Source organism: Triturus cristatus, chromosome 2_2, assembly GCF_964204655.1.
Source record: "Triturus cristatus chromosome 2_2, aTriCri1.1, whole genome shotgun sequence".
Lineage (NCBI taxonomy): Eukaryota > Metazoa > Chordata > Amphibia > Caudata > Salamandridae > Triturus > Triturus cristatus.
Genome location: NC_140582.1, coordinates 1,017,837,830 through 1,017,863,741, shown reverse-complemented (window position 1 = coordinate 1,017,863,741; position 25,912 = coordinate 1,017,837,830). Strand labels below are relative to the sequence as shown.

The 25,912-nt window shown below is 44.5% G+C and overlaps 1 protein-coding gene across 2 annotated transcripts in view; it reads left to right on the top strand.

Annotated features, from left to right (window-relative positions):
- Positions 1-25,912, top strand: part of AFAP1 (actin filament associated protein 1) — a 444,017-nt gene that overhangs the window by 150,057 nt on the left and 268,048 nt on the right. For both annotated transcript variants that reach the window (XM_085642466.1, XM_085642467.1), the window contains exon 2: positions 16,700-16,828. In XM_085642466.1, the coding sequence (XP_085498592.1) occupies positions 16,700-16,828 (129 nt within the window). The remainder of the gene's footprint in view (positions 1-16,699; positions 16,829-25,912) is intronic.

Below are 25,912 nucleotides of genomic sequence, written 5' to 3'. Positions count from 1 at the left end.
AAAAATTAGTGCCGTAGCCACCACCTCCTACCACAGAGCCAAATTGTATACCTCTCAACCTACCCGCCTTTGGCTGGTGATGCATGCGTTTGCTGTCTTTACCATGCTTACCCGCATGCAGTTTCCTTTCCACCCTTCACAGTGAGGATGGCGTATGTGTTTCCCGGGTAATGCGCATGATTTAACCTGCGCAGACTCACTGATGGGGGGGGTTGCACATGTGATGTCAAGAGATCACGAGAACCGTCAATGTTTCTCCATCTTTTATTTTTCTTATCTGCCCGCTCAGCGTCTCAGGTTTACTGACTATCCCTCCAATCCAAAGAGGAGGGGAGCTGAGAGCAGAGAGGCAGCTCTGATTAGGTATGTAGGGAGGCATGTCTTCACTGTATAGAGGATGTTAAGAAGCGGGCCGTATCCCGGACAGTAACAGACACACAGCCTGCCTTTTCTGTTTTTATGTGCATAAAATGAAACCGAAATAAGCTTTGACAAAGCGAGTAGCCTGCTCCTAATGTAGCCCTATTTGCTATTTCATTTGCTTTTTGACGATGCTGTACAGCGTCGGAAAGAAAACAAAAACGCGAGCATATGCCTGCAGTTGCCGGGCACTTCATTCTATTGGCGCATGCATGCGTTATGACATGTGATCATGCGTCAGCATGCATACACACACACTGAATGGTGCAGACGCAAATTTTCTTTTCTTTCCTGTTTTTTTTTTGTCTTGGCCGATCTAAGTTGTTGGGCGCTCGTAATTTAGAAAGTTAAAGAAATAAACCAAGAAGGTGAAAGAAGAGCAAGGAAAGCCATCGAATAAGAAGCACAGAAATGAGTGACAGCAAAACTAACCAATGGAAGCAGTAGCTGGGCTTTAAGCCCACTAAGTTATTGGTGTAGCCCACAAAACATCTTTCGTAAGCAGACAGCTAAAAGCTATCTGGTAGGCGAGACTTAAACATGGGTAATTCAGTGACTTTCTCTTCCGGTTCAGTGGTGGAGACACCGTGATCTCTAAATACAGATCAGAGCCCAGTGGATGCAAACACCTCGGTGCCAAATAGATTCTTACCTATGTGGTTTATTCCGAGGACTGTACACTAACGTAGGAGGTGGTGAGAACTATTCACCAATGTTACATAGTGCTCAGGTTGCCTGCATGAGCAAGGCTTCTCTGACAAATGGAAGCTTGAATAAATCACAAATGACCTGAAGGGATTTACTATACAGGGGTCTCCAACCAGTAGTTTGTGAGCTACTCTAGCTCTCCAGCTACCTCTAAGTAGCTCACCTGTGTGCAGCCCGGCTTATTAAATTAGAAAGCATTTGCTAGATTGGGTTAATATACATATACAAAATTTGAGATCATACAACACTAATAATATATTAGTAGCTCTCAATGCGTTTCATTGAATAGAAGCAGCTCTCAGTTCAGAAAAGGTTGGAGATCCCCATACGTTAATGTACAAGCCTTGTGGTTGAATGGAAGTCGCCTCGTTTCCTGCGCTTCTATGTATTGGTGCCCAATGTGAGGCTGCTGTGGGCTCTGTTTATCCAATACGGATGTCAAGGCGGACGGCAATGTTATTACTACTTAGGAACTGGCATAAATAATGACACTTCATTTCATAAACATTTTGATAAAACACGGTCAGCAGTAAAGATATGTAGGGGAACAATAGCAAAAGCAATCTGTAAGAAGAAAAAAAGAAAATCTAATTCCTTCATCACTTGTCTCCATGATGCAACCAAGGTATCCAGTTAAAGCAAAATTTTGAAGCGCTCCCAATGATATTTAAAAGTCTGGGCTCCAGGCAGCTGCATCCACTGCTTGAGGCCTAGGGCCACCCATGGTTCGCTCCTTTCAGAACTAGACGTGAAAAGCTGCAGCTGTCCTGTTGCATGGGCTTATGATTTAAGTTCACGTGCGTGTGCCATGCACATTGCTAATGCCAGGAATATTTTGTGACCGGATGTGTGCTTGACTCCATGGTCACAGGTTCAAATCCCAACGGTTCACTCAGCCTTTCGTCCTTCTGGGGTACAGAAAATGAGTTCCATTTATTTAGGTAACAAAGACCATATGACGTCACTTGGTCGTAGGCAAATCTACTGGAGTTATGCGATTTTGAGGCTCCGTGTTTTCTATATAATAATGAATGTACCACCTAATCCATAATCTGTTGAATTTAACGAAAAAAGGTTATTTCTGTCTCAAACAGATTAAAGTTACTAAAACGGTGGCGTCAAGTGTTGCAGTGCAGTGGAAAGCCCTTCCAAGGATTGACTGGTCTGATTTCTGTTGCTTATTGCTGTATTTCTTTTTCTCCAGAGTTTTATATAGTGCAAACTTGACCCGAAGGTATCCGGTATCAGAGCACTTTACATGAGCACCAGTTGTGCTACATAAGGACACATTTATTTTTGTTAGGCATAGGGAGATTAAGTACTTTGGCCTCGAATCTCAGGATGTTGAGCGTCGTTGCCGAGACTCGAACCTGGTTCCCCAGATTTGAGGTCCACCGACCTAGCTGTTAGGCCACATCCTCTCCCCAATTTGGGTGTGAGGCTGCTATAAATGAGTTTAACCATAACCATACGATGTGAACTTGTGAAATAATGATACAATAAGGAGGAAGCAATACTCTCACAAAACGTGCCTCATTATGCCGCATAGTTTGCCTTTTTGTGCTGCATAATTTAGTCAACTCTATCGCCAAATTTGGTCCGGCGCTGCCACATAATCCCAGTGACCCAGGCCAAAGTTCATAATGTCACTGATCTGGCCTCAAAGTCCTGGTTGCCCGGCGTTCACCCCTCCCCAAGCAGCTTTGAAAGGTTGAGAGGTCTGCAGATTAGGAATTGGTTCACACACTGGTCCCCCAAACATTTTGTGAAATGGAAATGGTCCTTGAAACATTCCCGATATGTTCTAATCTGACTTGCATATTTGAGGTTTTGCAGTGAGCTCACACAATGCAGTAGTAGACAGTCATTTAATTTTTGGTCCACCTCTCGCAGCGTATGAGGCAAAATCTTATTTACTGAATTTCTGGTACCCAGGATGAGCATCTACGGAGACCTTGGTGCTGCCCTTCATTTTCAGTTCATTTATAAATGGATGTTAGAAATTAAATGTTTGCTGCATGTGTCTCTCCATATTTTTGCTTTTCTTCCAAAGGCATTCTTTGGTGATGCTTCTGATTAATACTAAATATATATATATTTTTTAAGTATATTCAGTACACTTAATTGGAGTTCTAGTGGGCAGATGTGCCTCGGCTCCTGCTGAGATAAGATCTCGGCATTGATTGGGGGACAGCAGAGGCTCCGTCTGCTGGGGAGGATGAAGGCTGTAGGGGTGGGGGCGGTCTCTCTCTATCTCTTCCCCTCCCCCTCCTCCCCCCCCCCCCCTGACCCCCCCCCGCCCGCTCACAGCCTTGAAACGAGATGGCTAGAACAATAAAGAAAACATGGATGAATTTACTAAAACAACAGACAGTGCCCTTTGGCGAAGCTGCAATGAAAGTAACCTGTCTGGATTTTATCAAAAGATGCTTTTGTAAGAAAATGGAATACAGCGCCTACATTCCAGGAATTACATGGGGTGCGTGTGTTGTTATTACTTGCGCGGGCTTTGTGCTGAAGTCGCGCATCTGGCTGGTAGTCTACGAGGCGTAGACATCATTTTGTGTGCAGTTTGACTGACGTGAAATTTAGCCTGTGGGTAGGTGGATGCACTGCAAGGAATGTGTCCATAAACAGCCATGCACAGTATTTCGGGCAAAGCAATCACACAAGATATATTTCAAATAAAAAGAAAGGTTACAGCGCGCAAAATGCTCTAGGATGTTCTTGAATGTATCGGCTGAAGTTTTGAAGAAAGTAAAATATTTCTTCACATTGCTTCCTGATGAGCACACTTAATGGAGGGTGACCTGATTGTAGTGCACATCTAGTAAGGTCCTGCCTTACAGATGGAACCACCTTCCTTGGGAGGCCCTGGTATAATTTCTCAGCAGAATCCCATACACTGACAGTAGGCCAAAACACCACTGTCCTTTCTGCTAGGGGTCCCAGCCATTAACAGCAGCCATAATGTCATGGATACCCATGGTACCAAACAACACCACTATAGCAGCATACTAATGCCATTAAACCGGAGTCGTAATAGCATGGATACCCATGGTACCAAACACCAGCACTATGGCAGCATACTAATGCCATTAAACCGGAGTCGTAATAGCATGGATACCCATGGTACCAAACACCAGCACTATGGCAGCATACTAATGCCATTAAACCGGAGTCGTAATAGCATGGATACCCATGGTACCAAACACCAGCACTATGGCAGCATACTAATGCCATTAAACCGGAGTCGTAATAGCATGGATACCCATGGTACAAAACACCACTGTCCTTTCTGCTAGGGGTCCCAGCCATTAACAGCAGCCATAATGTCATGGATACCCATGGTACCAAACAACACCACTATGGCAGCATACTAATGCCATTAAACCAGAGTCGATTGAGGGTGAGATGATATGCTTGTAGTTGAGCAGAAGGACCATTGGTAATCTGAGTCACCAAAGGGTGGTGGTGGGCACACTCCGCTTTTTATATTGGACCCTCAGTTTACATGTTTTCTCTGGGGGTAGAGGGACATTCCAAAAGCAGTTAAGGGGGACTTAAGGGGCTAGTGTTCCCATGAAAGGAGGAGAAAGATAGGGCAGTGAGCATTTGTGATCAGAGATTTTTGAAGAATGGCCGGAGCAGGCGGCGCTTGTGCTACTATATAGGCAAGGTGTTTTGGGTAATATGAAAGAAGTAGCCGTCATCTTTCACCTTCTTGGGTTTTGATGAAGATTTTCGATGAAGGAGCCAGTGATGCTAGCTCCAAGACAGACCTTAATTGCATAATTGTCATGTGAGGCAGTTATTTAGTTTCATTGTGGTGGAGTAAGCTTGTGTGGTGCCATTGAGCAGTAGGGTCAGTTCTCTCATTAGGGGCCTTTATAAAGATAAGGTGTGAAGACAACTGTGTGGTATTAAGTACTGATCATATATTTAGCTTCTTAGAAAGTGTTTAAACCAATAGTCTTCAGACCTTTTATAGGGACGCCAATCTTTGTGCAAAAAAAAAGAATCAGACTAGCTAGAACGGCAAACCTATTTTTCACAATAATTCTATACATTCAGCAGCTCTGAACAGATTTAACAATTCAAACACTGCAGTTCTGTTCTGTTATCTGTCTTACAAATGCAATCAAATACATACTATTGGCATCCCTGTCTCCCTAGGTTTTCAGTCTGATCCTTTCTCAGAAATGGGAGGTGAAAGACTTGGAGGTCAGTTGGAGCCTCCCCATCTCTACATGGACACCTGTACAAAAGAGGTTAGGCCCATGACAGAGTGGCCCACTGCTACCCTTCTCTTCCACTATCAACACAGCACTGTTGTCGGCATGATTTGTCTCTGTTCCCCAGGGACATAGTAAATGTTCTTCTTGGCCAGCGACTTGCGCTCACCTGACATCAGTTCAGTACCCCACCCCTCCCAGGAGGGCCTTCCCCACAGTTTAAAGATGCAGGAACACAGAACGATTCATGCATTTGTTATTTGTTCTTTATTTATAGTTTTTTTTACCCAAATAGCACAGTGCAAATATCATTACATTTCAACAGTACCTTATACAGATCATTTCTTATAGCATCTATACAAGTGTAATATTATGGTCTCTTGTGTTTCTGTTGCTAAAATACGCCACAAAGTCTAACCCTATATACCGTAAACTGAATTGGAAATGTTATATCGTTTTGACATGTTTCCTATATTTACATTACTTTATCCTCAACTAATTGCCACAGTAATATTTCCCCCTGTGGTGGGTTGTGAACCCATATATCTTCAAATACAAACTGAGTTTTTATATCCGTCATTCATGCTCAACTTTGCATATCAGTTCTTTGTACCACACGTCTCTTCTCGGTGGTATCTTCCAGTATTGTAGGACACATAGTGGCTGTTCTTGGGATGTTGCATACTATTGATAAGTCTGTGATTTATGGAGGTTGGAATTTTAGAAAAGGCATGCAGTAATAACTTAAAGATATATCATTGTCTATCATCTATCCTGCAATGGCTAGCACATACTGTATCTCTATCCAGTAGTACAAACACTATGGGTAGGACCAAAGTATGTGCACAGTATCCCCACCACTGTTCCCATATCGCCAGCACTGTTCTTCTGGGCTCAGTTTGGATACAATTTTTCTGCAGTCCCATGCCAATTTTGTAGTATCTAATAATTGCTTAGTTTTAGTCTTCCTTCCCGTATCATTCCCCCATGCTGCCTCGAATGTCTCATTCTTAGTCCTCCATATTCTATTCCTGATTTATTGGTCTGCTTAAAGCTAAGATTGTTTGTGGTCGGGGTGGAGTATATTGCATCTGTATTCACACACTATGCTATATCTCTCAAAAATAAAGAGACAAGGGAAGCCTTCTCTGACTCCCTTACCGAAACAGATAACTCGCCAAAAAAAAAAACTGCTTAACCCGATAGAAGGACCAGGAAGTTATGTCCTTCACTAACCCTCCACTGGGTAGACATAAAATGAAACAAAAAAGGGGGCAACAAAGGGACGGGAAAGGCATTACTTGTCTTAATACTGCCCTCACACACTTTGCAGTGTCATGCTTCATCATCGGGCCGCATCAGACGTCCAGGCGCAGACCAACACACTTGACCAACTGCATTCTTGGAGGAATTCTACCCCCCCCCCCCCTCCCCTCATCTGTCCTAGCAAATAATTATCTGTGAAGGCCTTATTCCAAAACGAGTGACATTTGGTAAAAATATTTGCTGTGACCTCTGATGTATATTTGCTTCAGTGTAATTTTGTAATATAGAGTTCCTCTACATTTGATGTATGAGCAGAAACAAAGATTTTGTAAAAGAAGCATCCTTAAGAAGACCACTGTAATCAGTTGTGGCCACCAAAATGCAGCATTCAATTTTGTCCAGAAAGTGCTTGCTTATGCAGCCGGTGTACACTCTGCCATGGTTCATGAAGTGCACCGGCAACCGTAGTAAAGTTTTCAGGGAATTTAACTGTCAGAACTCCTTTCAGAGGGTCTCAGTACAAGCAGGTGTAACTGGGCTCTATTGTGGGTGTTGTGGCATTTTACTTCTGTTGTCCCAGGGCCCGACCTCTTATGGTCCATGAGTTAATGGGCGGAGTACTAACCCTTCAGCACTTGACTCACAGTGGTAGCATGGGTGGAGCAGCCCAAATGTCTTCAGAGGAGCAAAAGAAGATATATGCAAGTTATGCGTAGGCTCATAACTCACAACACCCTGAGTGACTCCAATAATAATGCTTTTCAGTCCAAAAATTTCTTTTGGTAAGAAAAGCAATATTTATTCTATACACAAACATAGCATACTAAATAAGTCTCGCAATGTCTCCCAAGGCTAGCGCTCTAGTGCTGATCTGCCTGCCCCTTCCCCCCTTTGGGCCCTTTTGCCCGCCTCCTCCTCCATGCTAACCAACGTGTCTCAGGTGGATCTTTGGAACTGATCACAAAGGTGCTGCCCGCTCTAAAGATGTGCTTCAAAGTCTGGCTTTGAGCTTGAGAGTTTCAGCTTTCTGGGTGCTAGTATGCTGAGCTCATGAAAGTCTCTCAAAGGGCCTGCAGCCCTGCTGTAGTCTTACCCAGCCACGGCCTTCAGAAGAGTTTGACCCGTGGCACACCGTCCCAGGCTCACGCAACGAGCAGCTTGCACGGCTTTCTTCTAATGGGCGACAGGGGGCACACTGAGGTGGTCACAGGCAACGACCGGTTCCGGGCTTAGCATAGTCTCCTCCTTTGCACTGCCAGCCAATAGGTTGAGTGAGCAGGGGCAATGCTGGAGAGTGGCTTCTGACCCTGCTGCTGAGTCCCCTGCTTGTTACAAGGTATTCGCTGACCTGGGCGACGGCCCCAACGGGCCTAGTGACCCCCTTCTGTCATATGTAGGGGGGGGTAATAGGAGATGACCCCAACGAGGTTAGATACACCTGGCTGTGGCCCCAATGGTCCAAGTGACCCTGCCTCTGGCATACGGGGGTTCTAGACATAGCCAATGGCCTCAATGTCCTCTACTGCACTGGGCGACGGGCCGCAACTTGATGGTAGCCCTGACTACTGACTTTTGCCGCAGAGTGGGTTGCTCTCCAGCAACACTGGTCCCAGCTCCCACTCTGTCCACTGGGATCCACCCACCAGGATCCCCACTGGGCCTCACTCCCTCCATGCTCTCGCTTTTTTCTCACAGATCATTGGCAAGCAGAAAACTGGTTCTCGGTGAACAGGGCAAGTGTTTGTGGCTTTTTGAGTGATGGCTCCTCACTTCACTGGAATACCTTGGTCCCTAGTACTGGTAGCAGCAGTACAAAGACTTGACTAACTCCTTTTTCCTGATTAACTGTGCTATTGAACAAAGTGTGGGACTCTGGTTCCCCCCCCCTTTATAGTCCAAATCAAGACACACATGAGATTTAGTCTCTGAGCCTTTGAAATTCAGGTTGTGGGTGTCCGCTCCTTTTCAAGTGTTCTCTCCTCTTCCGTGTTCTTTGTGAAAGGGACAGTCGGCCACAGCAGTAGTGGCTCCAATCTAATTGTCCCACAAAACCGGTCCAGGGAGTAACTGGAGATCACATCTTGCTGTCAACCTTCACTAAAATATGTCTCATAAAAGTTCTAAGGTCTATGTCTTCCTCTCTATCAAGATTCCCTGGTCCACAGCCTGTCAAAGAGAACCCACATCCCCCAGCACCTGAAAGACCTCCACTGGCTCCCCATCTAGAAAAGATGCCAATTCAAGATCCTGACCCACGCCTACGAAGCCCTCTTCTACTATGGGCCCGCCTACATGAACCGCCACCTGAACTTCTACCTGCCTCCCAGAAACCTCCGCTCTGCTAACCTTGAACAGATACCACGCATCCGCCGCTGCCGGACTGTAGGACACTTCTTCTACCACCTCGCCGCCAAGTCCTGGATCACCCTTCCCCTCCACCTACGTACTTCACCCTCACTGACTCACTTCAGGAAGGGACTCCAGACCTGGCTCTTCGTGTAGCACCACAGCACTGCGCCAGGATACCCTCGTGGGTAATTAGCAGCGCTATCTAAGTATTGATTGACAGTGCCAACCTTATCTGTTGCTCAGTCTCCCTGACAATTAGTCCAGACGCCAGTGATTAGTAACTCTTCTTGGAATCAAAGAAACATTTGATGTGCACAGAGGGTTTTCGGCAGGGGAGGTGTGGGGGGGCATTAACACTCGTAAAAGGCCTGTTCATACGACTGGTTCCTATGAAACTCAAAATGTGAATGCTGCCACCACCGTAGTTAACTGCAGGTAAGGGCAGTAGCCCTTTACCACTCGGATTAGCATTTGGTGCACCCCCTTCCGGACTAACAAATCCGTATCACCAGGAGACAGTCCTGTGTCATGGAGCATACGTAAGATCCGTGTTCGTCCATGACCAAACATCAGTGCCAGGGATCCACATATCCATGCAGCTGGGGCCCTGTGTGCAGGAGTGCTCACCTATCACCGTGCAGGGGACTTTTACGACCCAACATTCACTGGTGGAAGTTAATTGCATTTGTTTTCTTTCTAATAAATCTGTCAGTAGGTCCGGGTGCAGGACAGCCATTTCTGTCGAGCAGCAGCTAAAAGAGTTGCCTGCTGAATTCGTTGACCTATTCAGAGAGATTTCTTCCATTCTGTATTACATATTTTGGGCACATAGAACCCGATGGGTCTATGCAGGTGGCTGTCTGAAGCTTCTGCTGTAGAACACCAGTTTTGATTACAATTGCGGCTGAAACATCCACCTTTACTTAGTTTGGACTGTTTCTCAGCTTTCCCTTTTAGGCCACAAAATTCTTTATTCTGTGTAGTGAATTTTCTGGTACAGAAAAATTATTTTTACTGGCAGTCTTGGTTTTCCTTTTTATATTTGTATCTGCACAAGAATTATGGGTTTTATTTCACTGTACCGTGTCTCTCCTAATAAAAGCGCACTATTGATATAGTTGCATTGTTATAGATTCAGCCGTTAATTTACAAATCTCGGTTGATATGGACCTAGTGGTAAGGTTGCATTATGGTTTGTAACGAAACAAATGAACGTATATTCCCCAGTGCGCCTATATTGCTGAAAGTCCTTTATGATTGATGCATATATTTAAAAAAACAAAAAAAGGTGTCCTGTTCTACGTCATTTGTGGTCTAGACATTGCTTTCCCACTAGGGATTGCTGAAAAACATCCAGTTAAAAGCTGTGGAACTCGCCCGGTTCTATAATCTACGCACTCTGTGGGTCGCTGGAGTTCAGCTTCAGAGATTGGTATGAATACTGCGCATGTGATTGCTTTGTGCAGCCATTAATCGAGGCCTGCGATGCATTCTTAGCAGGCAGAGCATTTTACTGTACGAAATAATAAGCCTCTCTATCAGAACCCGGTGTTTCCTCCATGCGGATCCCCGTTCCATGGTGCCTGCTGCCACCGCCCTGCTCCGGATTGGAATTTGTGCGGAGTGGCGCAAACATAGGTGCCTAGGATAAGGCGTCGACCAGTTAAAAGTCGTAAAATATAGATAATGAGCTGAAACCCCACATTCCTTACACCCCCAACCTTTAGCGAGCAATCTGAGCAGAGCAGCTAACACAAAAGGCAAGCGAAGCCTCCCAGGGGATGAAGGCGTCATTCGCTCCCGAAATCTCAATTTCCAACGCGATGAACCGAAACCTCGAACCTTACAAGTATAGAAAGCAATTCTACTTTTACCGGAATTCGCTTAAATTATGATTAATGCTGGCGCATTTACTCCCCTAAGGTACTAAAACGAGGTACAACCCGACAAGCATCCCCATCCTGTTCCCCATCTAGCACTCTAGGCCATACTGAACATTTATCCCTTCAGCCCTCATATTCCACCCAAATGGACTTCACTACACACAGCACAACCACACTGCGAGACGCACTGTATCCAACACAGCACACTCTCCGCTTCCCAAACATATTACACCTTACACAACAGATTCCGACACACCCTTTCATGCTACACAAAGCAAATGTGTGGAACCGCAGTCCCACGCACCAAGTGCATTGCAGCCTTGTGAATGTACCACAGTTGGCGCACCACAGTTCACCCAAACACTACATCCAATCACACACACCCAATGCACCCCAGGATACTGCTCCTCTTGGAACACGCTCAACCATGCTTATCCCCACTCAGCATCCTTGTACCCAACTTACAACCGCGCGGACACAAGTAACTGTGCTACCATCACTCAAAAATCCACACGTCAAACTGCACATCAACCCCCAAAGCCTCATACGATCATACCACCTACTCGGACATACATGCACCTCTCTTCACAACCAAACACAACATACCAGCTCATACAGTCTCTAGTCTTGCCAACCCCTTCTAACGATGCAGGATCTAAATGATTGCCCCCTAGCAGGGCCCATGTTCCGCCTCCCAAGAAAAACGCCTCAGTGAATCACTCCTCATCTTTGGGTGGAAAGCAAATAATTCCACCTTCCTCACCTGATGCATGAAGGGGAGAGCAGAACTGATTCATCTAAGGAACTGGGGTCAGGAATTCAGTGTGAATGAACAGTGGGACGTCTGGGGCCTTGGTCTCTACTGCCCAGGACTTAATACCTGCTTGATGGGTTGGTTTTGTAGCGTCAATAAGCTAGTATCACTAACATGCACTGCTCGTGATGCGGAGTCATCGAGTACCAGGTTACCCACACTGGGCGCTTCACCCACACCTGCGGTTTTATCTGCATGGTGGCGTGCAGGGGACGGACTGCATTGGCATGTCTCGTTTGGGTTAGTGTGATAAAGGCCACGAACACCACTGTGCCCCGTCTCGGCTGCAGTTTCAGTGCATTGCAGTGATCTCTGTGATTTAACTAAATTGGCCGCACACCATATTAACCGCTTTCCGGATCACACCCTCGTAAGAGGCGGTGTGATATGTTTCTGCGTCTTTGCAACACTTTGAAAGGTTCTGTTCGAAGACTTTTAAGCAGGAAACAGCACTATAAGGCAAATGTCAATCCAAGCATAGCAACTACCTCTCGGTACGGATTGAAATATTATAATATATAGGACCTTTAAATTTAACAGCATATGTTTACTCACGTTTCTGTGTTTTCTATACATCACCTTTTTAACAAATATAAAAACAGCTCAATTTTAGGCAAGTAAAATCCACCAGGCCCCTTTAGTCTAAATTTCCCCTTGCCTGCTTGAGGCAACAGACCCTGGATAATCTTCTCACATAGTTAAGAGAGTTTGAGGTGATTACATAACCCCCTATTATTATTATTCTTTAGTCTGGGAAATGAATGAATAAATGCCTCCCATATTATAGAGAACTGGATTAATGATTCGGGAGGTATAGACCTCAGTCAATGAGCTGTGATTGTGCTGCAGCAATGATGAACAATCAAGTTCCCCCCAAAAAACAAGCTTTGGCAAAGCCAATAGGTCTCGCCTAAGAAAGAATTATCGTCTTTGCCAATATGTTTTAGCCTTGTGGTACACCAGTGTGGCTGCTGCTCAGCAGGGCTAAAAGTTAGTGGGTAAAGTGGAGTGGAGTGGAGTGGCATGGAGATTTGTACAGTGGAGTTGCACAGAGTGTTGTGGAGTTCCGTAGAGTGGTGAAGAATAGAGTAGATTGTCATAGTGGAGTGGCATGGCTTAGATTGGAGTAGTGTGTCATAGAATTGAGTGGAGTAAAGTAGCATGGTGTGACATAGAGCGGTGTAAAGGGGAATAGTGTTGTTGAGTATGATGGATTAGAGCATCATAGAGTGGAGTATCCTACAGTGGAGTGTCATGGTGTCCTAGAGTGGAAAAGTGTTGTAGACTGGCATAGAGTATGATGGAGTAGAGCATCATAGAGTAGAGTGTCCTAGAGTGAAGTGGCGTAAAGTATAGTGGTGCTGAGTAGATTGGCGTGGAGTGCATTGGTTTTGAGTAAAGTGGTGTAGAGTGCAGTTGGCATAAAGTGGTGCAGAATAGAGTGCAGTGACGTAAAGTAAATTGTTGCAGGGTAGAGTGCAGAGTTGTAGAGTAGAATGGCATTGAGAGCATTGGTGCAGATTAGATCAGAGTGGCATAGAGTAGCACAGAGAGCAGCGGCGCAGTTTATTCTGAAATAATCTACTCTATGCCACTGCACTCTACACCACTATACTCCTGCACCAGTTCACTCTTCGCCACTTTACATTGCAGTTTGTCTAGTGTATTGATCGGTTTGGATCGTATTAAAATATTTGTTTCCACCACACTTGAGAAATACCAAACAATGTGTGCTTTTTTTTTAATGCCTCCCAATGTTTCTCTCATTTGTCTGCAAGCTTCCGTGGCACCCTGTTCTCCGCCAAGTTGAAGTCTCTAGTTGTGTGCTTCTCTGCTCCCCGGCCCAATTAACATAAAAAAAGCACCAAATGACCAGACCACTGGGCTGTCATTTTGTAGGTGCATGTGTGTTTAAAGCATGATTTTGCCTACAAAGTGCCATGGTCCAACAGATGCATCATTGTGCTTCATTTAAAAAATATATATATTTCCTTTATCATTTACAGAATCTGCTTTGATGCTGTACAGTAGGAAGACGAGACATTGACCTCCAAGTTAAGACCTATGGGTTTTACCAGTGCTTGTTTAAACTTCTTCTTTTTGAAGACTCTTTACTCTGACCGTGGCTGTTTTGTTGGGGAGGGAAGCTTACTATATATTCGAGCAGATGATCTCCTGCACTCTCAGCAACCCACACAATTTCTCCTCCGAGTAAACCTACACATGTCCAGAACATTTGTGAAACACAAACAATGCCGTCCCCCATACCCAGAGTGGAAATGTCACTGAGTATGCAGGGCAACCTGTTGGTTTGATGATGGTCGTCATTTAACAGCATAGTGATTGCCTGCCTTTTTTTACAAGCCATTACTCCTTGTTACCCATGCAGGCCCTACTTGTTTAGATTTCCAAAAAAACATAGGAAAGCATTACCTACGCATTGCATGGTTTGTTACTGAATCGACTTAATAACTTAACATCTGTTTTTAAGAATGGCCATGGCTTTATGTCTGATCTGTTTATGAAATGTGGGCAAAAGGCAATTGGCCTCATGTATTTATTGTGACCAGCATATCTGAAAATCAATTGCCATATAAGGGTGGATTGATATTACTCTGTATTAAAGCCTACATATAGGTAGTTTGTTGCATGGAATGTCACAGATTACCATAGTAGGCAAGGGTTTTGGTGATGGTTACCGCTTTTGACAAACTGTGAGTATAGAGGATTTGCACTGAGAGATCTTTGTTAGGCCCCTTAGGAAAGATTATGTTTTGTTTTGCCAACTGTAATTTTGTCTACATTTTTTGTGACTGTGTGCCTGATGGTTGCCTTGTTGCAAAGCGTACACTCGGTGCAATAGGCCTGAGGTGGTTATGGTGACATGCCAATGAAAAACACCCAGACCTAATTTGTGTGCATGGAAAAGTAATGCCAGATATCATAGGTCTGGTCTGTTTATTTTGAATATTTACATTAAAAGCAGCAGTCCTGGATTGTTTGTTCTTACCATCATTTTTAAAGTTAATTGTTGTCACAGTATGTCAGAGGCTGATGACAGATATTTGGTTACATGTAATATCATGATCAAGGATTACCATAGTAGGCAAAGGATTGTTGGTCACACACTATGGCAAACCCTGAGATTAGACAATTTTCTCTTTGAATCTTGTTGGGCCCTATGGAAAGGTATTATTATACCAACTTGAATTCTGTACATAGTTGTCATTTTCAAACTGCACAAATGATTGTTGACAGTTTATGTGCGCTTCAGTAAGCCGGTGTTGATTATGATGTCAAAGCCATGGTAAAGGCCACAGGCATTATCACTTCACTGGGAAATGTTAGGTCAGCTTCCTTAAGAGTGATCTGTTTATAATGAAAAGTTAGAACAAAGCAAGTCTTAAGTATTGTGAAAAGCATGTACTAAAGGCAATATGTGTTTATGGGTAGATTATTACATTCCGCTAAAACCTTGTAAGCAGGCATTTTGTTGCACTGGAATTCACAGATTACTGTGGAAGGCAAGGGTTTTGATGATTTACGTGAACAAGCCATACAGAAACGAGATTTCCACTAAGCTCTTTAGAAGGGATTTTATATTGTTTTGACGCTAATTTAGTACATACTTGTAAATTTATGACCGATACCTGATGGATGCCTTGTTAGGTTTATGACTAACACTGGTCTGAGTTGCTTATGGTAACAAGCAAAATGTGAGTTAAAGGTTTGATTGTTTATAATTGAAAGTTGCCATTAAGCCAATAGGCCTGATCTATTAATGGTGACCAGGATAAGTTAATCAGTAGACATTGAAGGCTGGATTGTTTATTACTCTGCACTAAAGCCCGTAGATAGGCATTTTGCTCCATGAAGTCCCAGATTAGCGTTGTATGGAAGGAGTTTGGTGTTGGTAACCTCCTCTGACTAATTTAAATCAGTCCTGCTTGCTAGTGTATGTTGCGGCCCATCACAGTTGGAAGTAAATGTGGTATTATTTTCGGTTTGCTATTTTATCTGCGTAAAACTGAGACTCTGAGTTTAAGTTTACATCCAATATCAAAGTCTATGTTCCTCCCAATGTAAATTTTATTTTTTATTTTTTCCATTCGAACCAAGTTACCGTCACCTGTACTCTAGCTGAAGTGTTTATGGTTTGACACCTCCCCCCAACCGCATTTATTCATTTGATTATCATCATTATTGATATGGTGTATAAGGTCTCTGAGGATGGGGGAGTGGGATGCTTTCCAAAATGGTCAGGTAGTACAGGCGCATGGGAGACAATTTATTTTATTTGGTACATTTCTAAAGCGCGAATATCACCTGACCGGTATCCTGGCTCTGTTGTACCTCCTGGGGGGAAAAGGCTAGTTTCATACAGTTTTCCAAATTCTCCACCATGCATACCAGCACTAAATGTTAGGAAAAAGCCATATTTTGAGACCCTTCCTGAAATGCCATAAATCGGTAGAGTGTCTCTGGGTGTCTGGGAGTTGATTCCAGAGTCGGGCTGTCTCAGTCGTAAAGGCCCGTCCTCCTTGTCTAACTTTTCTGCATCTGGCCACACGGGCCAGGTTGGCAGAGGGTAAAGTTCTACGAGGAACATACCATTTTAGTCTCTTCCGAAACAAGGGATTTAAAGACAACGTGGGGGGGGGGGACTTGAATATTATTCCTTGTTTTAGTGGTAGCCAGTGTAAGTCTCTCATTGCAAACGAGTCATGTCCTTCTCGGCTTGTTAAGGGCCAGTCTGACCGCCGCAGCTTGATGTTGTCCCAGGGATTCCACATTATCCTAGTGCAGTAGTTAGTTGGGGTTCAGCCAATAGTTGTGTTTTCTGTAAGGGTCCCTTAGGACGTGTTGTTTAGGGTCCCTCGTAAAGGCAGATATTGACGCAGCCAGTCTAATGTGTAGGGGAGCCTGTCTGAGGGGGCGGTCTCTGTGTTTGGGAGTGTCCAGCTTGGCTTCTTGGAACTCTGCTTCTGCATGGTTCATTGATGACGCCTTTTTTCCCTTTTCAGATATGGAAGAGTTAATAGTGGAGCTGCGGCTGTTCCTCGAGCTCCTGGACCATGAATATCTCACAGTGACTGTCCGGGAGAAAAAAGCCGTCCTGAGCAGCATTCTGCAGCGGATCCAGTCATCCCGAGGTCAGTGAAACACACGGTGTCGGGTTCTGCTGGGTCTCGTGTTGCATCATGCCGGGCTTCACCGAATCAACTCCTTGGAAATTGTCGAGCTGGAATCGTCTGAACTTTCAGCATGGATTGCCAAGAACAGCTCTTTTTTTCCTGTGTAATGTATGCTTTGCGGCCCAGTAACCCGAATGCTAAGCCACATTTGCAGAGAGGATAAAGTCCTTTATAATGAGCGTGGTTAAGGGCGGGAGGTTTGTGGAGGGAGTGAGGAATGGAGAGGTCTGAAAGGGATTGCTGAGTGATGGGCAATTTTCGGTCTTTTAGTCTTTCCTCCACCATAATGTCAAGACAGTCATGCAGAAAGGGCTGCGCGGTGTCTAGGTTAAGCAAGTAGTTCATTATTCTCTCCCCTCCTCCGGGTACTTAATCGTATTAAATGCTGCAGTGAAGTTCCTCACATGGTGAACTAACCAGATTTGTTTTAACTTCATCCAGCTCGAACTTAATTTGAGCGTAATGATTTTATTGCACATTCTAGGCACCTTCTGAAGCGCTTGATGAATGCCCATTCCACTGAAGTATTGTATATGCAGCGCCTTAGATCAAGATGTTGTGTGTGTATGTAGAATGTTTGCAGACTCACGTGCACCTTTTAGGTTTGCAAAAGCTGACTGGTTATTGGAAGGCACCCTGGCATTTGTTCAGAAAAACGTAGTTTCTTTAGCAGTCGGAACCTTAAACGGATTATTTTCATTAAGGTAGGGCTCCCAGTCACACACTGCAAAATCTGCAAATATATATATTTTTGTTAATTCTCCTAGTCCAGTTAAAATTCCATTAGGTTACAGTTACTGTTAAGCTGCAAATGCACATTGACCTTCTAGATGAAGAAACCCCTTCTGGTACACCCCCAAAATCCGTGGAGGGGTTTCGAATATTTGAAATCTGATTTGAGCCAGTGAGCCACCTTTTTATATCTTAATTGAAGCGTACAGTTTGAATGTAAAATACATAGACCATGTTGGTGTATAGCTACCAAGGTCTGCTTTGAGGGTCTTCCCAGCATTCCCAATGGCTGCACTCTGCCTTTTCCAAAAGGTGAACAAACATTTTTTCACCCCTAACTCCAAACTTACCACTGCGGTAGATCAGCTAAACCTGGCAGTTTATTTGTATCAACACAACATTTTGAGTTTTGATAATCTAAAATGAACTTTATTTGTTATAAACGTGGCCTTCTCTCCTACAGCAGGATATTATAAGCTCCATTACTTTCTTTGGTGGTAAATATTGCCACCCAATGTTTATAGGGTGTATTCCATTAAAGAAGGTTAATAGCAGCCTGAAAGCAGTTTTTCACAAACCTAGTGCAGACTCGTTCTATCTTTCTCACTTTCTAGGAATTATTGTCTTTATATATTTATGACACTTTTTGGCCCTACCTCCTCGTCCTCTAATCTCCAGCAGCATTTCGCAGTGAGGCTGGTTGGCGAGCGTTGAGGAGTGCGTTTTGGTGGTGGGGTGCGGGGATCGAGGGGTGTGTGGAGAATAGGCGTTGCTGCTAGAGTCTTCTTGGAAAGGTTGACGGGGGAGCTCCATCTCCTTCAAGTCGCGCCCTCTCCCAAACCTCTCCCTTTCTCTCTGGACCTGTGCGGTCATCAGTTTCTCCTCTTGCTACACCTCATACTGTAGTTATTTGCTGATTTCACTGTTTTATAAACGCCTCTGGCCTATTGAGGAGGTGACCTCATATGCACAACTGAAGTTTCATTAAGTCCATTTTTTCTGGCTCCCTGAATCATTTTGTTTTGCGTTTTTAGTGTGATTGCAATATTTCTTTTATGTTTAATTAATGCTTCCTTTGATCTTTTTGTGTTCATAAATTGCAATTTCGTTTTTCTCCTCCTTATGTCTACCTGTTACATATTTGCATCTTCTGTAAGTTGATTTGCCTTCAAGTAACTATTTTCATTTGATATGTTTTTATCACGTAAACTCGCAGAGGAGAACGTTTCAGGCGTCTGTATACTAGTCTGCAAACAGGGCGACGGATAATCATTGAATTTGTAGATTCGTAAGACCCAAGTTAGCCCATTCGGTTACTTCAATCATGAGAAATCTGTGTGTATATAGACTGTCAGATGGCACTGAGCCATGAAGGTGGATATATATCCTTCTCTCCCAAGAAGTACCTTTCATAGATCTGTGTACATGTATACTAATTGTGGATACTGTTGTGTAATTGTTCAACTATTATGCTTTCTTCATTTTAACAAGTTAATCAAAGACTAATAAACCCTAGCTCTTCATCTCCAGTTTCCATTTTTCATCTCCAGGTGATTGTGACTCTTTTCTTTGGTTGAGTCTGTGTACTGAGGGATCTTCTGTTGGGATTTGTGGGATCATGGATTAACTTGGGAACGTGTAAGGTTTCAACTTCCACAGGGTTTAAGAACTATTGCCCTGTTAGGTAAATACGCTTTCATTAAGAAAGCCTGGGCTTACCTTGATAGCTGTGGCACAAAGCAACAGGCTTTTTATTAGAAAAATGTATGAAAAGTATTCTTGCAGTGACAAAACAACATTAAAGCCTAGAAACAATCCACCAGTAAAATTTCCAAATCCAGTTTAATAGAAAGAACAGCAATTTGGTGAGCATAATAAGACCAACACAACAAAAATTAAGTTGCTTTAGAGGATCTGGGGAAAGTAAACTCTAGTATGTTAATGTTGAAACATGCAATTGTTAGTCAATGGGTGCAGGTGGCTGAGTTCTAGATGCCTTTACGGGCCGACTGCAATGGCGCATGTGTCGGGTGCAACTCCAATGGTTCAGCCTGGTCTAGTGTTTTACCTTCTAATGTAGACCATATTATGAAGGTCAAAATGTTCCAACTGGGTAAGACCCTGTGGCTGACTAGGATTCCACAAGGCCTGTATGATGAATGTGGGGTCCCACTGAAGCCTTGAGTTTTTGGGGTTAAAATTTACAATAATGTCAAAGATAAAAAACTTAACACCCAAAATTGTTTTTCCTCCAGCAATTACTTTGTCGCTTTTTCCACCTTCTAGTTTTATTACCTTTGGGTTTAGATATTCTGCCATATAGTCCTAACATCACATAAAAAGGCCGTGCCCTATATGTCCGACTTCGGGTTCCGACCTTGAGAGGCTCACTTTGCTCCAAGCAGTTCTTCAGCAAAGGCTACTTGCACTGCCGATCATGCTGCCTTAGACTGGAGGCACTGAGTCAGCAGCCTGTGATCCTAAATCTATTATGAAGCTGGCAACCAGATCCCCCACCTAAACTGACTCCGAAAGAAACCTAGACTCTGAGGTCAGACTCCAGATAGGCCCTGTTCTTAATGCATCTCCAAGAAAATCCTGATGTCCGGCTGAAGAAATTACTAATCTAACCATTTTTGGGTAGGGCAAAAGTCTTGCCAGGCCTCCCGCAGAGGAATATCCACAAACTCCTGCAATCCCTAAAAAAAAATAAAAGGCGTACTTTTGAAGAGCAGCTCTTGTATGGACCACTCCAAAAAGTCAGAAATAAGGCAACTAGTCCACCTACTTTATATCCAGCCCCAAGGGCACCTACATTGTTACTCGCAACCCCACTGCCACATATACCCACCTTCCACCACCCCAGTCCTCCCCACGCTACGTGCAAACGGACGGATTTTATGACCCTACTGCGCCCGGGGAGGGGAATAACTCTTATAACCATTGTCAGGTTTTCCTTCAGGACAAACTGAACCAAGACCCCCCACTCTTTCATGACAGCCCCTCCCTGATGACACCACTGTGTTTAGAGGGCAGCACAGTTTCACAGTGTGAAGATGCATTTTATACAAGCGGAGGACGACTCCCTTGTTGAGACTCTCTTTAGGACCAAGCGGTTTGTGCAAGATCTTCCTGTGGTTCGAAGCATGTTCAAAAAGGTTAAGATATAATTTTAAAAACCTGGTCAAGATTAGTGGTCACTCCCTAGGTATAGCAGTATAAACCCTCTTCAGAAGGTGCTGTTTACATCTAGGCAGGTTTTACCGACTTTGTAGTGGTTCAAGTGCTACAGCCCAGACTACAGACAAAGAGAACAGGAAGATTGATGAGGTGGGAAAGCATGTAGCTGTGGGGCAGTTACACAATGGAGAGTTGCTAATTCCTTAAGGAGGGGGGAACCTCCAACAAAAGATCCCAAAACAAATCTATGTTCTCTCCAGCCCAAGGCAATAGCAGGGATTCAACCAGCAAACCGCACACCAACCTACCCAACAGCAGTGGCAACACCTGTCGAGGCAGCCCTTTCGTGGAAAGCCTAGAGAGAGGACCACACGCAAGTGGAGGGTAAAGAAAGTGACTGTACTGATCAACACCCTCATTGCATACTACGAGTGGGGAGAGGGAGAATAGGAGGATTCCATAAGGAATGGAGGTCCATCATCTCAGACAATTGGCTCTTAAACATAATAAGGCCTGGTTACTGTACAGAACTCACCAGACTGCTGCCTCATGTCCCCCCCCAACCCCCCCCAAAGGCAAGAACCTTAAGGGAACAGGAACTTACACAGTTGCAAGAGGGTCAAGGAAAACATAAAATAATGAGCCATAAAGAGAGTCCCTTCAAGGGAAACGGGCCGTGGTGTCTACTCCGCATAGTTCCTAGTACCAAAACTAGACTTGGCATTGAGACCAATTCTAGGCCTCAGCTATCTAAACAAATTCATACGAATGCAACACATCAAAATGAAAACGCTACAAGAAGTGATCCCACTCCTACGGAAGGGAGACCACATGGCCATCCTAAACCTAGAGGACGCCAATCTACACATACCAATGAACCAGAGACACCAGGAGTATTACAGATTTGACCTGGACAAAGCACATTACTAGTTCAGACTGCTTCCCTTTGGAATAAAATCCACACAGAAAAAGTTCACAAAATGTCTTGTAGGGGTGGCAGTGCACTCAAGAAGACTGGGTATACACATCTACCCATATCTGTAAGACTGACTGGTGAAGGTAAACTTGAAACAAAAATGAGACATGCAAACAGCCATCAACACACTTCAAAGGTGTTTACCATGAACCACGAAAAATCATTTCCAGTCGGAGCAAGTGAAGATGTTCCTAGGGCTGGACTGAGCACACCTACTCCCCAATAGGCCATCAGCAATAGCAGAGCAAACTCTCCTTTACCGGAAGGGGCGGTCGCTGACATGAGGACTATCATGAAATTGATGACCATGTTGGCATCATGCACCCACCTCATACCGCATGCAAGACTGCACATGCAACCTATACACGACTGGCTCTGCAACTGATGATCACAAGCTATGGTGAGCTGGGAGGATCTAGTGGTTGTCACATCAAATGTTCAGAAGGAGATGGAATGATGGAACCCGACAAAAATGAGGGTTTGGAGACCTTTCAAGCTACCATCCCACAAGGGCTGGGAAGCACATTTGGACAACCTGAAGGTCACAGGTCACTGGAACCCTCCGGAAGCTGTGAAACACATAAATTATCTGGAACTAAAGGTGGTCTTCCAAGTATTGAAAGCATTCCAAACATATGTGAAGGAACAGACCTTGCTTACTCAGACGGCCAACTCAACAACTACGTTATAACTCAAGGAACAAGGGGGAACAAAGTCGTTCCCACTGTTAAAACGAGCACAAGGGAAATGGAATTAGGCAGTCCAAAAGAACATGATCCTGATAACAATACCCTACTTACCCGATGAGTGTAAAACTGTCAGAAGTGGAGTCTTTGTCCTGGTCGATTAAGCACTGAGGGTGGAGTCGCAGCAGGTCTTGTGCATCGAAAACAACTTTGAAGAAAAACAACGTTTAAATATCCATGCCCAACATAAGATGGCTGGGGTTTACAGAGCATATGTTTGCTCAGTATTACAGCAGAACATGCAAATCAACAGATGGTTTATGGGTAACATTTTCTTTCCTACGTCTGCGAATTGGCTATAAATCCCTCTACTCATTACATTTTGCAAAAGTGTTATTTTTCCAGTAGCATTTTTTGTTCTGGTTCACTATTTCACAAATCTCTGTACATGAACAGCTGTGCTGCTTTGGTTTATTTTCAGATTCAGGTTATATCAATCAATGAATCAAAATGTACTTATAAAGCGCTGCTTCTCACCCCCAAGGGTATCCATGCGCTGTGCTGCGGGTGTAAGTCAAAGAGCCAGGCCTTGGTCCCTTCCTGACTTTTGTCAGCGATAGTGCCATGTGGAGGTGGCAGGAAAGGGTGTTCCAGGACTTGGCGGTGAGGTGGGGGAAGGCGCGTCCTCTGGTGCGGCGGGTGATCAGTGTATGTGCGAGGGCGGCGTAGCAAAAGTTCCAGGGTAGTAGATGAAAATTCAGGCGATGGTTTGTGTAGGCAGGTCCTTGGTCATGGAGGGTTTTGTTGGCATGGATCAGTAGATTGAATTGGCATCTTTTCTGCATGTGGAGCCAGTGGAGGTCTTTCAGGAGCAGGGTGATGTGGGTTCTTTTGGGTAGGTTGAGATGTGTGGCTGCTGCATTCTGGACCATTTGTTGGTGGTGCCTGCATAGAGTGCCTTGCCGTAGTCCAGCCAACTGGTGATGAGGGCCTGTGTCACCGTTTCCCTGGTGTTGGTGGTTAGCCACTTGAAGATTCTGCGGATCATCCTTAGAGTGTGGAAGCAAGCTGTGAAGACGGTGTTAACCTTGCGTTTCATGGAGCGTTCACTATCCAGGATGATGCCTAGATTGTGGGGGTGGTCTTTCGGAGTGGTCGTGGGTTTGAGTTTCAATGGCCACCAGGAGTCCTTCCAGAGGGAGGCGTCTGCTGAAGATCAGTACTTTGGTTTTGTCTGTGTTGAGCTTTAGGCAGTTGCTTTTCGTCCAGTCCGAGATGTTCTTTATACAGTTGTGGAAATTGGTCTTTGTTGTGGTGGGGTCCGGTGAGAGCGAGAGGACGAGTTGGGTGTTGGAATGAGAGATGATGTTGATGTCATGGGTTCTGACGATGCCTGCAAATGGTGTCATGTAGATGTTGAAGAGGTTGGGATGAGCCTTGAGGGACTCCGCAGGGGGCATGCTTGGGTTGAGAGGTGAAGGGGGAGACCAATTCTCTGGGTGCGACCCATGAGAAAAGATGCTATCCATCTGAGCGCTCTGTCTCTGATTTGAATTGGCGTAGTCGATCGGTGAGTGTATGGTGGGAGTCGGTGTTGAAAGCTGTGGAGAGGTCAAATAGGATCAAGGTGGCTGATTCTCTTCTGTCATGTAGGGTGCGGATGTCTTCTTTTGCGGCCATCGGTGCAGGCTCTGTGCTGTGATTAGCTCTAAATCCTGATTGGGAGGGGTTCAGCCGATTGTTTCTCTCCAGGTGTTTGGTGAGTTGGAGGTTGATGGCCTTCTCCAGGACTTTGGCGGGAAACTGGAACAGCGACTTTGGGTGGTAGTTCTGGAGATGGCTCTGGTCTGCCGAGGGTTTCTTGAGGAGGGGGGGGGGGGTCTGACCTCTGTGTGTTTCCTGGCATCGGGAAAGGCAGCAGTTGCGATGGAGGCATTGAGGATGGTGGTGAGCTGGTGGCTGATCTTGTCTCCCAATTTTGAAGAGTCAGTGGGGACATGGGTCGGTGGGTGTTCCAGAGTGGATGGAGGTCATTAGAGTAGTTGTTTCCGGTGTACTGAGTTGTTCCCATGCATTAGCTGGTGGTTGGCGGCCTTAATTGTAGGAGATGGGATGTTGAGAAGGTCGATGGGTTGGGAATCAAAGTTTTATAATTTTGCCCATTTTCTTTATGAGGTACAACACTCCGAAGCACCTGAAACAAGATCCATGATTTTTGGGGATAGGAGCAGGGTAGGCATATTTCAGCACTGATCCCCCACCAGTCTCTGCTAGTCCCCGCCCCCCCACCCCCCATACCTACCTTTTATATAGTTGCCCTTAACACAGTGTTTTGTTGTGATCTTCAGTGTAACACACACATTTTATATTGTTACCATTGTAGTATCGGATTCTAATCTATGTTGGTCGTATGGCACTTTCATTACATTGGACTTCATCTGTGAAGATTGTTGCTATTTTCCTCAATGTTACTTGCCTCCCTGTTGGACCTTTGGGATATTTACTTCTAAACTCTCTGTAGCTCCTCAGTCTCTGCTGCTGCAATTCCTTGTTTTGCGACGTCACAGCAGTTCCAGTTTCCCCTTGCTCTACCCAGTCGAATCCCTCTTAGGAGTCTGCAAAGTAGTAAGACTGTTTCCAGGCTATAATGCTGAGCTTGGCTGGAGACAGAAGCATATGTCAGATGCTCTTCGGAGTTTTCTTAACACTTTCAAGGAGTTTCTCTGATTTCTAACCCAAGTGGGTAATCCGTAAATAAACTAATCCAGCACCTTACTACTGTTCACTGCTCCGGTTGTGTCGCTCTCTGCCAGAAGTCTCTGTCTCTAAAGTTCAAGTGCTTAGTCGAGTCAAGACCGACCTAGGTGGCAGGGTAGTTTTTGGGTACCCTGTTTACTCATTCTTTAAAAACAAAAAAAACAAAAAAACTTTTATTCCTTATATTCCACGTATCTATGCAGCCAGTTTTCGAGAAGTTTTTTCTGTAGACCCCCCCCCCCCTATTTGATTTTCTTCTCAAAACCCCCACCACGTCTTCTGTGTTCGTTTGAATTTTGAGGTTTGCAGCTTCTAGCTGCAGGATTTGAATAGTGTCCGCTGTTTCATTAACTTTCGGATGTCTTTTTTTATGAAATACCTTTAACACGTTCAGGTCAAGGGCTATCGCGTCACTTTTAGTTTCAAAGTTTGCTCTGGTACCTCGCATTCTAGTGTCTAGTGTTTCAAATTTTGTATTGTACTTGTAGGTTGGAAGCTATCGTTAGTTTGTGCATGTTTTACATCCCCTTGAAATCTTGCACTCTTTGATTTCCCTACTTTATGAAAGTGAACTATGGCAAAGATCAGAAGGAATTTGTTTTTCAGCAGTGGGGAAGCCACTGGCTTCTGATGAGCTCCACCCACCATTGTTAAATTTAGAAAAGCTAAGGCAGTCACCGCACAAATAGCTAAGGCAGTCACCGCACAAAT